General features: G+C 40.4%; 1 protein-coding gene across 1 annotated transcript in view; it reads left to right on the plus strand.

Annotated features, from left to right (window-relative positions):
- Positions 1–5450: 5450 nt before the first annotated feature.
- Positions 5451–14643, plus strand: part of LOC149459394 (uncharacterized) — a 51967-nt gene continuing 42774 nt past the window's right edge. Inside the window, 2 exon segments of the mRNA XM_089681112.1 lie at positions 5451–5475; positions 7346–7375. Of these exon segments, the coding sequence (XP_089537238.1) occupies positions 5451–5475; positions 7346–7375 (55 nt within the window).

Genomic DNA, 14643 nt, shown 5'->3' on the forward strand with positions numbered 1-14643 from the left:
CTTTGGTTTCCCAATCTGCAACCTTGTTCCTTGTAATTATCTAAAATTATTCCCTTGGAATCTAACCCTAAACTTAATAAAAACAATGAAATTACCCTCCCTAACTCTTGACCCTATATTTGGAATATTACTTTATGGACCCTGTATTGCCCACATAATGGGCATACTTTTAGACATGGAATGAATATGAATGCATTTTACAATCACATTTGTACTTTACTTATATTTTATCTAGCTGTGTACTTTGTGTTAACATAAACCCATAATCTTCTGTGCTTGCCATAGTTGACAATGCAATGGGGAACAGTGTGCTTGGACTGGATGAATTAATACTGTGTTCAAAACGTAAAATTATTATAGTGTCCTTGAATTTAGGGCTGAAAAGTAAAGGACGATATTTTTCCTAAGATACCCTAGCACGTTTGTTTTTAAGGTATTGTTTATTTTTTACAGGGAAGCATTTTTTTATTTAAAGATGAGATACATGAAGACAATCCACTGTAACATTACATGTGGTCAGTAGTAAAGGAACTTCATACAAAACACAAAACAAGCATTCATACTAATCCAGCAAAACTGGGTAAAGAACACAAACTGAACCAGAATAACAGTATTCTGACTCCAACTGTTGTATTGGTGACTTATCCCTTGCTGATTCCTCTATGTCTGGCTTGCATATGCAGATACAATCACTGTGGACGGTCTTTATCAGATAGATGAACTCCCCAAACACCTTTTTTCTCAACCACAAAATATTTATTGATTGCTGCAGGTTAACAGCAGACAACAGATGTGGCAGATGATTGAAAAGATGGTGTTTGCAGGTCAAAACATGGTAATGTGTTCCCGGATGTGAGCAGATTACAGGAGGCTTAGAGACAAGCGACCATATTCATCCCAATAAAGACAATGAAAAGGAAAAGGAAATACATCACTAGCAAGTGGGAGGGAACACAGGATGGAAGACATAAAAAGATGGTACTGTAACCAAAATAGCCACAAGATGGCAGTATATTAACTAATTATACTGAGGCTAATAGACAATGGCTTAAGGAAAATTAAATATATAAATCCTCAATTCATAGTAATATTAATATAAACCATGACTATGCATTGTGTTATGTTTTCACACAGCAAGTGTGACAGCACAAGCAGGACAACCTGAGTACATAAAGACACTAATCGGCAAGGAAGGACTATTGAATGATATCGAGGCACTCCCTAAGCACCATAAAAAATGCATAGGTAAGAAAAGAGAATCATAGGGAGAAGACACTCAAACCAGGAGAAGAGAAAAATAATGGGGGGAGGAAAAGCAGTGACAAGGGACTGACACAATATTCCCCTCTCAAAGAACGAGTCTGCAGGTGCCCAAGAATAATTCCAAGCGGAGCAAATTGAGTTGAATTTCGTTGGACGATTCCTGCTTGCATAAGTCAAATTATACATTGAAAAAGCATTATTAACAGCGGTACACCATGAGGCCGGAGGATGGGGAAAATTTCACTTTAAAGGAATTTCTCTGGTATTGTAAAAAAAAAAATTAACATAGCATACCAATTCTACCTCAACCATGATACCCAACAGGGGCACCCTGGGGGGGCAAATCCAAGGGTTGTCTCACATATTCTATTAAGCTCGAACACCACTGCTTCCCAAAAGGACCCAAAGGAGGGGAAGGTACACACCATATAAAGGAAGGTTCCTTCAGAGGAGTGACATTGCGTGCATGAAGGATTAGCCGAACTGTAGATAGTTGCCAGAAAAATAAAATAGGCTGTATGAAGAAATTTTAGTTGTATAAACCAAGAAGATCAAGATCATATATAACATAGTGGCTTGTACAGTCTTGCCAGTCTTTGTCATCCAAATCTAGCAAGTCAAAACTCCACTTTTGATAGTTACGAGTCAGTTTTTGTAGCATATGCTAGGGAGAGTCTAAGATACAGAAAGTGTTGCACTTTCCCCATCATACTTGAGATGAGCAGCCTCTCAATAAGGTCTGAGTCAAGAGTGAGGAGGCAAGAAATTGTGCCTGGACTGCATGCCTCAATTGCAAATACCTAAAGAAATGCTATTAAGAAGTCTTTGCCTTAAGGTCAGAGAACCCCATAGGTCTCCCAACTGAAAATAATATACTTCAGGCCCACAACACCAGGAGCTGCCCCTGAACTGACCCATCTGTACATCCTGTTGACTACGTTTGGGCGAGACACCATGTCCCAGCTAACCGCTGTGGATAACTGCATACTTGGAACCTGGTTCCTAGTCTCCTGTACTTCCTGGACAGTGAACATGGCATTCCTGGGGACAGCCGTCTGCCGGTAGGCAAGGCTTGCTTGGCTTATAGGAAATGGAACTGCTATAGGTGAAGCTACACTAAGCTATATTCCCTGACCACTCGTATAGACTGTTACAGTACATGGGTTTTTATACAATTGGTTGATTTGTGTGATACACAAGACACAATGTCTGGCACATAATCAGCCCACACATTGAAAAAGTCTCACACGTGGTATTGCCATACTCAGAAGTGGTAACAGAATGTGTTTTGGGTTGTAATTATTTGTATGCTCATGCTGTGTGTGAGAAATACCTTAATAAATTGACAACTTTGTTTAAAAAAATTAATTTTCATTTTCATTCCACATTTTCCAAAACCTGGCAAAAAAGTCTTCAAAAGACCCACCATGCCTCATAGAAAATACCTTGGAGTGTTTGCTTTCCAAAATGTGATCTGTTTATGGGTGTCAGGATATTAGATGTGCAATTTTTGCCCCTAGAAAGCCTGCAGGTGCTCCATGGATTTTGGGCCTCTCTGTAATGTTATGCTGTGAAAAAGTCTCTCACGTGTGGTATCGTCATACTTGGGAGGAGTGGCAGAATGTGTTTTAGAGGGTGTGATTCTAAGTATGCCTATGATGTGTGTTAGATATATCTTATAAAATGACAACTTTTTGTTAAAATAATAATTTTATTTTTATTTCCTGCATTTTCCTAAAACTTGCGGGAAAAAAATTAATTTTCAAAAGACTCATTATGCCTCTTAGAAAATACCTTGGAGTGTTTGCTTTCCAAAATGGGATCATTTTGTGGGTGTTTCTACTGTCCTGGTGCTCCAGGGTCTCCAAAAATGTGATCAGGAAATTAGATGAGTAATTTATGTTCCTTAAAAGCCCAAAGGTGCTCCTTGGGTTTTGGGCCCCTCTGTACATCTAGGATTATTTATTTGCAAAATTTTGTAAAAGAAACTAAAAAAAGTTGTTGTTTTTTCCAAATTGTGGGTATTTCCTTATATATAAAACAAAAAAATCTGGTGGCAATTAAATCCCACCAAAAGAAAGCTCTATCTGTCTCCAAAAAAGGATACAAAATGTCCTTTGGGTACAGTGTTGCATGACTGAGTAATTTTCATTTAAGTGTGACAGTGATGACATTTCAAAATTCCCCTGGGCAGGAAGGGGGTAAAAGTGTCCAGTATTGAGGTGATTAAAGTGATTCTATAGGTTGCAATTTTTTTTTAGTAACAAACATGTATACTTACCTGCGCTGTGCAATGGTTTTCCGCAAAGCAGTCCCGATCCTATTCTTTATTGGGTCCCTTGCTGGAAGTCCTCGCACCTTCCCCCTGCCAGGTGCCCCCAGTAGCAAGCCTCTTGCTGTGGAGGCATTCAAGCAGGCTCATTCCAGGGCAGCCAAGGAATTATCCATGCACACACAGAGCATGGCTCATTCCCCCCCCCCCCCCACTCGCTCCTCATTGAGTTACTGGCTAATGGCTCCTTCTGTAGTGTGACACAATAAGGAGAGAGACCCAGGAGAGCCGTGGCTCTCATACACATCGCTGGATCTTGATTGGGCTCAGGTAAGTATTGGGGGAGCTTAGGGTGGAGCTGAAGCCAGAGGAAAATCTGTAAGGTGACCTTACACTGGACCCCTTACCCATTAGACTCCACACCCTGGGGAACCCTGAGTTCAAGCCTGGCCCTAAATGAGTGGGAAGACCTCATAAAGGGGGGGGGGGCTGTCATGATTTAAGCTGAGGTTTGCTGCCTGTGAATTATTTTCTTCTTGCTGCAGTGCTTCTCCTAGACCTGTGATTTCATTCCAACAACAGTGACTGTGTGGCTTAAAGGAGGAGGAGAGGAGACGCTGGTGATGGAGATGGTCGGGTTGAGCTGTATAGGAGAGCACCCTGAGTGAGTACACCTGCAAACTCTGGGCGGATTGTGGAAGGAGCACTTTGGTGGGAAACCAGATTGTCCTCCCCTGCTAGTGACTGTCCACCTTACATAAGGGAACAGGATTCAGGTCCTCTGCTCAGGATTAGAAAGAGACTTTGTTTTTTGGAGGTGCTGGCTGGCACTCCATTCATACTGTCGAACCCTTAAAGGCGAAGCTGTATATAGTCAGTAAGTTGTCCTCGAAGTTCGGTCCATTGGGCATCCTATACACCCCTATTCCCTACCCAAGTTCAAATTTCCTAAATAAAAAACAAAACCAATGCTCAAGGCCTGTTTTCTTGTCTGTGGACGACCACTCTGTAGAGAACGCTCATTGACTGGCTGTACAGGGCTATAGGGGGACCCATATTCAACAGCCACCCCAAGGTGCTACATTTGTATCCTAGAAACCCCACCATTTACAGGTTTAGAAAAAATCAGTTCACAAACTATATCCTCACTAAACCGTACCTTAAGCTCCCCCTATATTTATTACAAACCCAATTTCTACAATATCCTTCTGTACTATGGTCTCTTGAAACACGAGAGGATTGAATTCCCCTATTAATACGCTCCTTCGTGTTTCAATTCATCCAGGATTATCATCCCCAAATCTTCAATCTTCTGAAAACCCCCTTAGTGGGCAGTAGGATTCTCAGTATAAAAAATTGAGAAGTTTCTAGAAGGCAGTGGATAGAAGTGAGGAGGGGCTGATCTGCATCTTTAAATACAGCAACCATGGCTGGCTTTGTGCAAATGCGTTGGTACCAAATCAGCCAATAAAAAGTCCTATCCTGTTTAACCCCTACACCCTCTACATTAAACCCATTCCCTGATTGCTGAGTAAGAACAAGCCAACCTCTCAAGGTTGGCAGTTTCCTTCAGTGTTGCATTCACTCTTCCATATCTTTAATTTCTCATATCACATTTATAAATCCACTACACGTGTTTATTATCTTTGTGACTTTGATTGCATTAGATCTCCTTGACTTTTTTATTTCATTTTGTTTGCCTATTACTATTTCATAGGTTAATATTATTATTGGCTGCACTTCACGGTAAATTTTAAACAGATCTTATCAGCTTTGGCTAAACAATAGTAAGGTATTATCAGATAAAATTAAATCATTTATCCCTCCTCTGCCCCCTGAGAAGAAATCCTTTATGTGACTTCATCATGGCATGTATGAAGTATAAAAAGGCACTAGCCTTTCTTTGAGTGCGAAAATGGCCAGGCTCATACTCCTTGCCGGTAAGTGTATACTGGAGTAATTTCTTGACACAGTGGTGTGGACTACTGCACAGGAATACTGGACAGCAATAGTTTTAGTACTATTATAAAAACATTTTCAGTGTAGTAACTAGGTGTTTGCAAAGACTTGCTCTAAGTGAAATAGAAATGATCAAATTCCTAAAAAAATATACAAACATTTATTAAGGCATAGGGGGAGATTTGGTGAAACAGTCCCTGCCCCTGCTGAAGAAAAGCATTCCAATACCATGATTCTACTACCACCATATTTCACGGTGGGGATGGTGTGTTCAGGGTGCTGTTCAGTGTTAGTTTTTTTACCACACATAGGGGGTTACTTACTAAAGCTGGAGCGTGCAATGTCTGGTGCAGCTCTGCATAGAAACCAATCAGCTTCCAGGTCTTACTGTCAAAGCCTAATTGAACAAGCTGAAGTTAGAAGGTGATTGGCTACCAAGCACAGCTGCACCAGATTGTGAATGTTCCAGTTTTAGTAAATCTACCCTATAGTGTAGTAACCCAAAGAAAAACAATCACCAGTTATCTTTCTTTATCCTGACTGGTCTAAGCTGATGAAAGGTGATGGCTGAAATTAATTCTGTTAGTAGCCATTATTGCTTTTTATAGCAGAATTGTAGTTATTTTTATCTCCCAAAGCTCTAATGTGCAAGTATGCACAGCATACTTTCACATAATAATATACTTAGATCCTAAAGTGCTCTCCTTCAGGGATCTGTGCATCCACTTGTTGCCACTGTCGCCATACTCTTTAATTCTTCTTTCAGGCCGGGGATCTTTTGTCCTCCTTACTGTCCAGCTACATTCTGGCACCTGGCCCTTACAGATGCTAGGATTGTACACTAGGCTGCCACTGCACATGTGCCATTGTCAGTACAATATTAGAATAAAACAAGGCTAGCAGTTAGGGAAAGAAGTTTCATTGCAGTAGAGAAACATAGAGAATCTCTTCTGCCAAAAAAACCTACCCACTTGCAATTTTTGCAATGTTTTCTTTGTAACTTTTGTTCTGCTTTAAAGTGTTACTAAACCCACAACTGTAAAATCAGTCTGTATATGCAGTAAAGCAATGCATGTTATATTCACTGTGAAACCTAAGAGGTTAATCCTCCGCATTGTGTAAAAAGAATGCAAAAACAACTCTCCCAAGCTCTACTGCTAATCAGAAAGATATGAGTGAGGTGTTGGTGCTCAGGCTGATTTTTGAATCCAAGACATGTAGCAATGTTGTTGGCAACTCATTTCTTCATCGTAATATCTTTATTAGCACACAGTAGAAGATGTAAAATCCATAAAATGGATGCATTTCGGGCACAGCCTTTCTCTGTGTAAAAAAGCATGTTTGATCCTGCCTTCTCTGATCCTCCCCTTCTTCTACTGTCTCCAATCCATCTGCTGATAGAACAGAACCTTGGGGGCAAGCTGCATATGCTTAGTTTGGTGTGTATTGCTAGAGAGGATTTTTTTATCTTGGGACAGCGCACGTGATCAGCACAGGGCCAATAAGCACTGTCCAGACAGAGGGTCAGGGATCCTGCAGTCTCACAAGACAGTGAGAGAATGAAAACTACCTACGAGCTTTAACCAGTGCTCTGCTGGACATTGTTAGAAGCAACAAGACTGCTCTAACTGCTGTTGAGAAAAGGTATTGTGCAGTTTGTATTTACTAAAATAATTGCATTTCCAGGTTCGGTGTACTGTGGGAGATGAGATATAGTGAATGCAGGGTACTGGGTTTAGTAACACTTTAATGGCTATAACAAATAATCCTAATATCCTGAAATAACTATAAGTGAATTAGCATTAAGCTTTACTGTATATAAATTTTAAATAATATTTTTTCTTTCTTTAGGGTTTGCCTTGGTGCTTAGCGTGCAGCTAGGTAAGTTGCAAATTAAACTTCGTTTATGATCAGATATATAGTTACATAGTTAGTCTGGCTGAAAAAAAGACAAAAGTCTATCCAGTTCAGTTATAATCCTATACTCACAGTTGATCCAGAGGAAGGCAAAAAAAAAACCCAGCAAACATGATTCAATTTGCTCCTGCAAGAAAAAAAATTCCTTCCTGATCCCCCGAGAGGCAATCAGATATTCCCTGGATCAACTTTACCTATAAATGTTATTGTCCAGTTATATTCTGTGCATCTAGGAAATAATCCAGGCCCTTTTTGAAGCAATCCACGGAGCTGGCCAGAACCAAATCTTGAGGGAGTCTATTTCACATTTTCACAGCTCTCACTGTGAAGAAACCTTTCTGTATTTGGAGATTAAATTTCTTTTCCTCCAGATGTAGAGAGTGCCCCCTTGTCCTATGTGATGACCATTGGTGAAGTACATATTCCAGATCAGGTCTTTCTAATGATTTTTACAGGGGTAATATGATATCTCTCTCTCTGGAGTCTATACCTCTTTTAATACAAGAGAGGATTTTGCTCACTTTAGAAACTGCAGCTTGGCATTGCATGCCATTATTAAGCTTGTGACCTACCAGAACTCCCAGATCCTTCTCCACCATTGATTTCCCCAATTGTATCCCCCCAGTATGTATGATGCATGCATATTCTTAGCCCCCAAGTACATAACCTTACATTTATCAACATTAAACCTCATTTGCCACATAGTTGCCCAATTAAACAGTGCATTGAGGTTGGCTTGTAAATTGGAGACATCCTGTAAGGACGTTTTTCGACTGCACAGCTTGGTGTCATCTGCAAAGACTGAAATGGTATTTTTAATCCCAGACCCTATATCGTTTTTATTAAATTTATTAAAAAGTAAGGGTCCCAACACTGGACCTTGGGGTACACCAATGACAACCCTAGACCATTCAGATTATGAATCATTAACCACTACTTTTTGAATACGATATTTTAGCCAATTTTCTATCCATTTACATACGGATTTTTCCAAGCCCGTAGACTTTACCTTACACGTTAGTGTGGGGAACTTTGTCAAATGCTTTTACAAAAACTAAGTATACCACGTCCACCGCCACCCTATACACACTACATTGCCAAAAGTATTGGGTATTGGGACACCCATCCAAATCATTGGATTTAGGTGTTCCAATCACCCCCATGGCCACAGGTATATAAAATAAAGCACCTAGGCATGCAGACTGCAAACTTTCTACAAACATTTGTGAAAGAATGGGCCTCTCTCAGGAACTCAGTGAATTCAACCATGGTACCGTGATAGGTTGCCACCTGTGCAAGTCCATCCGTGACATTTCCTTGCTGCTATAATTCCACAGTCAACTCTTAGTGGTAATATAACAAAGTGGAAGCAACTGGGAACAACAGAAACTTAGCCAAGAAGTGGTAGGCCACGTAAAATGACAAAGCGGGTCAGCGCATGCTGAAAAGCACAGTGCGCAGAAGTTGCAAACTGTCTGCAGAGTCAGTAGCTAAAGACCTCCAAACGTCATGTGACCTTCAGAATAGCATAACAACAGTGTGTAGAGAGCTTCATGGAAGCTTCATTCTCCCAACTTTGTGGGAACAGTTTAGGGATGACCCCTTCCTGTTCCAACATGACTATGCACCAGTGCTCAAAGCAAGGCCCATAAAGAAATGGATGAGCGAGTTTGGGGTGGAGGAACTTGACTGGCCTGCACAACCCAGTAGAACACCTAGGGGATGAATTAGAGTGGACACTGCGAGCCAGGCCTTCTCATCTGACAGCAGTGCCTGATCTCACAAATGTGCTTTTGAAAGAATGGCCAAACATTCCCATAGACACACTCCTAAAACTTGTGGACAGCCTACCCAGAGGAGTTGGAGCTGTTATAGCTGCTAAGGGTGGGCCAACTCAATAGTGAACCGTACAGACTAAGACTGGGATGTCATTAAAGTTCATGTTCATGTAAAGGCAGGCATCCCAATACTTTTGGCAATATGATGTATATATATGTATACACACAGTGCCTTGAAAAAGTATTTATCCCCCTTGAAATTTTCCATATTTTGTCAAGTTACAATCAAAAACATAAATGTATTTTATTGGGATTTTATGTGATAGACCAACACAAAGTGGCACATAATTGTGAAGTGGAAGGAAAACTATAAATGGCTTCCAAAATGTTTTACAAATAAATATGTGAAAAGTGTGACGTGCATTTGTATTCAGCCCCACTGACTCAATACTTTGTAGAACCACCTTTCACTGCAATTACAGCTGCAAGTCTTTTGGGGATGTTTCTACCAGCTTTGCACATCTAGAGAGTGACATTTATGCCCATTCCTCTTTGCAAAATAGCTCAAGCTCTGTCAGATTGGATGGAGAGCATCTGTGAACAGCAATCTTCAAGTCTTGCCACAGATTCTCAATTGGATTTTGGTCTGGATTTTGCCATTCTAACACATGAATATGTTTTGATCTAAACCATTCCATTGTAGCTCAGGCTGTATGTTTAGGGTCATTGTTCTGCTGGAAGGTGAACCAACACCCCAGTCTCAAGTCTTTTGCAGACTCTAACAGGTTTTCTTCTAAGATTGCCTTGTATTTGGCTCAATCCATCTTTCCATCAACTCTGACCAGCTTCCCTGTCCCTGCTGAAGAAAAGCATCCCCACAACATGATGCTGCCACTACCATGTTTCATGGTAGGGATGGTGTGTTGAGGGTGATGTGCAGTGTTAGTTTTCTGCCACACATATCGTTTTGCTTTTAGGTCAAAAAGTTCAGTTTTGGTCTCATCTGACCACACCACCTTCTTCCACATGTTTGTTGTGTCCCCTACATGGCTTCTCGCAAACTGCAAACAGGACATCTTATGGCTTTCTTTCAACAACGGCTTCCTTCTTGCCACTCTTCCATAAAGGCCAGATTTGTGGAGTGCACGACTAATAGTTGTCCTGTGGACAGATTCTCCCACCTGAGCTGTGGATCTCTGCAGCTCCTCCAGAGTTACCATGGGCCTCTTGGCTGCTTCTCTGATTAATGTTCTCCTTGCCCGGTCTGTCAGTTTAGGTGGACGGCCATGTCTTGGTAGGTTTACAGTTGTGCCATACTCTTTCCATTTTCAGATGATGGATTGAACAGTGCTCCGTGAGATGTTCAAAGCTTGGGATTTTTTTTATAACCTAACCCTGCTTTAAACTTCTCCACAACTTTATCCCTGACCTGTCTGATGTGTTTCTTGGCCTTCATGATGCTGTTTGTTTACTAATGTTCTCTAACAAACCTCTGAGGGTTTCACAGAACATCTGTATTTATACTGAGATTAAATAACACACAGGTGGACTCTATTTACTAATTAGGTGACTTCTGAAGGCAGTTGGTTCCACTAGATTTTAGTTAGGGGTATCAGGGTAAAAGGGGCTGAATACAAATGCACACCACACTTATCAGATATTTATTTGTAAAAATTTTGAAAATCATTTATCATTTTCCCTCAACTTCACAATTATGTGCCAGTTTGTGTTGGTCTATCATATAAAATACATTTACATTTTTGGTTGTAACATGCCAAAATGTGGAAACTTTCAAGGGGTATTAATACTTTTTCAAGGCCTATATAATAACATGATTTCATGCCTGGTGAAACTGTAGTCACCATAACAGTAAGCCCCCTTGGTTCACATTGCTCATGCAACTTGCTGTGACGTCTGACACAGAAAGTCGAATGACAAGTCAAAACACATAAATTTCAATGGGTGCCATCCTAATTGCTGCAACTCAAGTTGACAAAAGAAATAGTTCCTGCACTACTTTTTGCATCTTCCTTGTGACATGAGTACCATATATTGCAATGATAACATCACAAAAGTAGCAAGGAAGTCATTTCTTTGTCTTATCTTTGTGACTTTGGCTGCAACTAGAGAGGATTTGTAAGTTAAATAATATGTGTCACGCTATATATTGTTATGATTAACCAATGTCACAATGAAGTCACGTCAAGTTGCAAGCACGTCGCAATGCAAAGCTGCACTGGAAATTGCATGACTTTGGGGTTGCAGCAGTATGAAACAAGCCTCAGTGAGGAGAAATTGTGCTAACAAAGTCCCGTAAATAATGAAACCCAATAGGAGTGCTAATCCATCCTTGTTTTGTAATGAACATAATTACTATATAATATATTTTAAAAAAGATGTATTTTCTTTATGTATAAAATAACACGTTAAGCTTGCTAAATAAGTTATGTTCCTGTATGTCAGCATCCAGTTTCAAGACTCCTGTTTCTCAGTGCAGCTTTCCCACTTGTGGTACTTTCCTTTCTACAAACTCTTCATACATGTCTCATGTTCTTTGATTGGGGTTCTATCCTGCTCTGCCTCACATCTCATCTAGCCTTGCCCTACCCTATGTCTCCTTTATAATGAGCCCATTCATATATGTATATACAGTCAGGTCCATAAATATTGGGACATCAACACAATTCTAACATTTTTAGCTCTATACACCACCACAATGGATTTGAAATGAAACAAGATGTGCTTTAACTGCAGACTGTCAGCTTTAATTTGAGGGTATTTACATCCAAATCAGGTGAACGGTGTAGGAATTACAACAGTTTGCATATGTGCCTCCCACTTGTTAAGGGACCAAAACTAATGGGACAATTGGCTTCTCAGCTGTTCCATGGCCAGGTGTGTGTTATTCCCTCATTATCCCAAGTACAATGAGCTGATAAAAGGTCCAGAGTTCATTTCAAGTGTGCTATTTGCATTTGGAATCTGTTGCTGTCAACTCTCAAGATGAGATCCAAAGAGTTGTCACTATCAGTGAAGCAAGCCATCATTAGGCTGAAAAAACAAAACAAACCCATCAGAGAGATAGCAAAAACATTAGGCGTGGCCAAAACAACTGTTTGGAACATTCTTAAAAAGAAGGAACGCACCGGTGAGCTCAGCAACACCAAAAGACCCGGAAGACCACGGAAAACAACTGTGGTGGATAACCGAAGAATTCTTTTCCTGGTGAAGAAAACACCCTTCACAACAGTTGGCCAAATCAAGAACCCTCTCCAGGAGGTAGGTGTATGTGTGTCAAAGTCAACAATCAAAAGAAGACTTCACCAGAGTGAATACAGAGGGTTCACCACAAGATGTAAACCATTAGTGAGCCTCAAAAACAGGAAGGCCAGATTAGAGTTTGCCAAACGACATCTAAAATAGCCTTCACAGTTCTGGAACAACATCCTATGGACAGATGAGACCAAGATCAACTTGTACCAGAGTGATGGGAAGAGAAGAGTATGGAGAAGGAAAGGAACTGCTCATGATCCTAAGCATACCACCTCATCAGTGAAGCATGGTGGTGGTAGTGTCATGGCGTGGGCATGTATGGCTGCCAATGGAACTGGTTCTTTTGTATTTATTGATCATGTGACTGCTGACAAAAGCAGCAGGATGAATTCTGAAGTGTTTCGGGCAATATTATCTGCTCATATTCAGCCAAATGCTTCAGAACTCATTGGACGCCGCTTCACAGTGCAGATGGACAATGACCCAAAGCATACTGCAAAAGCAACCAAAGAGTTTTTTTAAGGGAAAGAAGTGGAATGTTATGCAATGGCCAAGTCAATCACCTGCCCTGAATCCGATTGAGCATGCATTTCACTTGCTGAAGACAAAACTGAAGGGAAAATGCTCCAAAAACAAGCAGGAACTGAAGACAGTTGCAGTAGAGGCCTGGCAGAGCATCACCAGGGATGAAACCCAGCGTCTGGTGATGTCTATGCATTCCAGACTTCAGGCTGTAATTGACTGCAAAGGATTTGCAACCAAGTATTAAAAAGTGAAAGTTTGATTTATGATTATTATTCTGTCCCATTACTTTTGGTCCCTTAACAAGTGGGAGGCACATATGCAAACTGTTGTAATTCCTACACCGTTCACCTGATTTGGATGTAAATACCCTCAAATTAAAGCTGACAGTCTGCAGTTAAAGCACATCTTGTTCATTTCATTTCAAATCCATTTTGGTGGTGTATAAAGCCAAAAATGTTAGAATTGTGTTGATGTCCCAATATTTATGGACCTGACTGTATGTGCATTGTTTGCACTGACTTACCTTTTGACTTTAGTCTGATGCATGATAGATATCATATCAAATTTAATGCCATGCTTTTGCTATTCCAGCCTTTATCTTGCCAGTTTTTGCTTGGCATATTGTATCTTCTGGTTTGTTATCATGTACCATGTATATCAATGCCTTTTTTTCTTATCTTGTATCTCAATATCTTATTATCTTACATCTTGTATATATCTGCCCTGTAACCTCACACATGTTGATACCTTACTACCTTGTATCATTGTCTTGTATTATGTGCCTTGTATTATGTGCCATGTTAGCTTGCAAACTTGCCTAGCTTGAGTCTTGTCTTTGTTATGTGTTTATTATTCAGGTTGCTTTGTTTCTTCCATCCAGTATGCTATCCAATTTAATATACTGCTTGGTCTGTTGTGCTTCAGTTAATTTACATGGTCACTCCTTGTAATCCCCTTTACTCTTATTAATCTAATATAGTCATCAAAGGCAAAGATTGTACAATCCATTTTCAGAGGTAATGTGGGATATTAACTGAGAGATGTCTAGGCTGCTGCAGGCCATTGATTCAACATATGTAAATTAGTATGCATGCTATTTCCATCAGTACCTTAGATCTAGGAATCCCAATGTCCAATATATTAAACCCTGTAGAAGTGCTGCCGGCAACTGAATCCTTTATTTGAGAATTTGCTTTGAAGGATTTTTGAAGGCTTTGATTTCTTGTTTCTCAGTTGAGGATTCCATTGCTGACAGTGGTCCTAGAGCCTTTAATTTTTTGGATACCCAAATGAAGGTACTGGCATAAACAGTGTGGGTTTTCATTTATATACTTTCAATCCATACCTACAACTCATAGCATAATGAATTAGGCTAACATGTTTTCCAAATCCTACCCAGCCCTATACCCCAAATGTTGTTCTTGTTAGACAAGGCTGATAAAGTATCAGAGACAGTGGGTTGGTGTCGCCTGGTATGGTAAAACATGGTGTCACTTCCTCCCCAATAATTTTTTTCCCAAATAACATAGACACTGGGCAGGCTAGCGCATCAGGCTCTTTCCTGTCTAGCCTTCCACAGTGCCCTACAGGGTGCTGGGAAGGCTAGTTGTGGGCCGTTAGCGCATGGTCACGATGTGCACCCCAAACCGGCCCCTG

The sequence above is a fragment of the Staurois parvus genome, unplaced genomic scaffold (assembly GCF_062004578.1).
Source record: "Staurois parvus isolate SC_StPar_1 unplaced genomic scaffold, SC_StPar_1.0 ptg000261l, whole genome shotgun sequence".
Lineage (NCBI taxonomy): Eukaryota > Metazoa > Chordata > Amphibia > Anura > Ranidae > Staurois > Staurois parvus.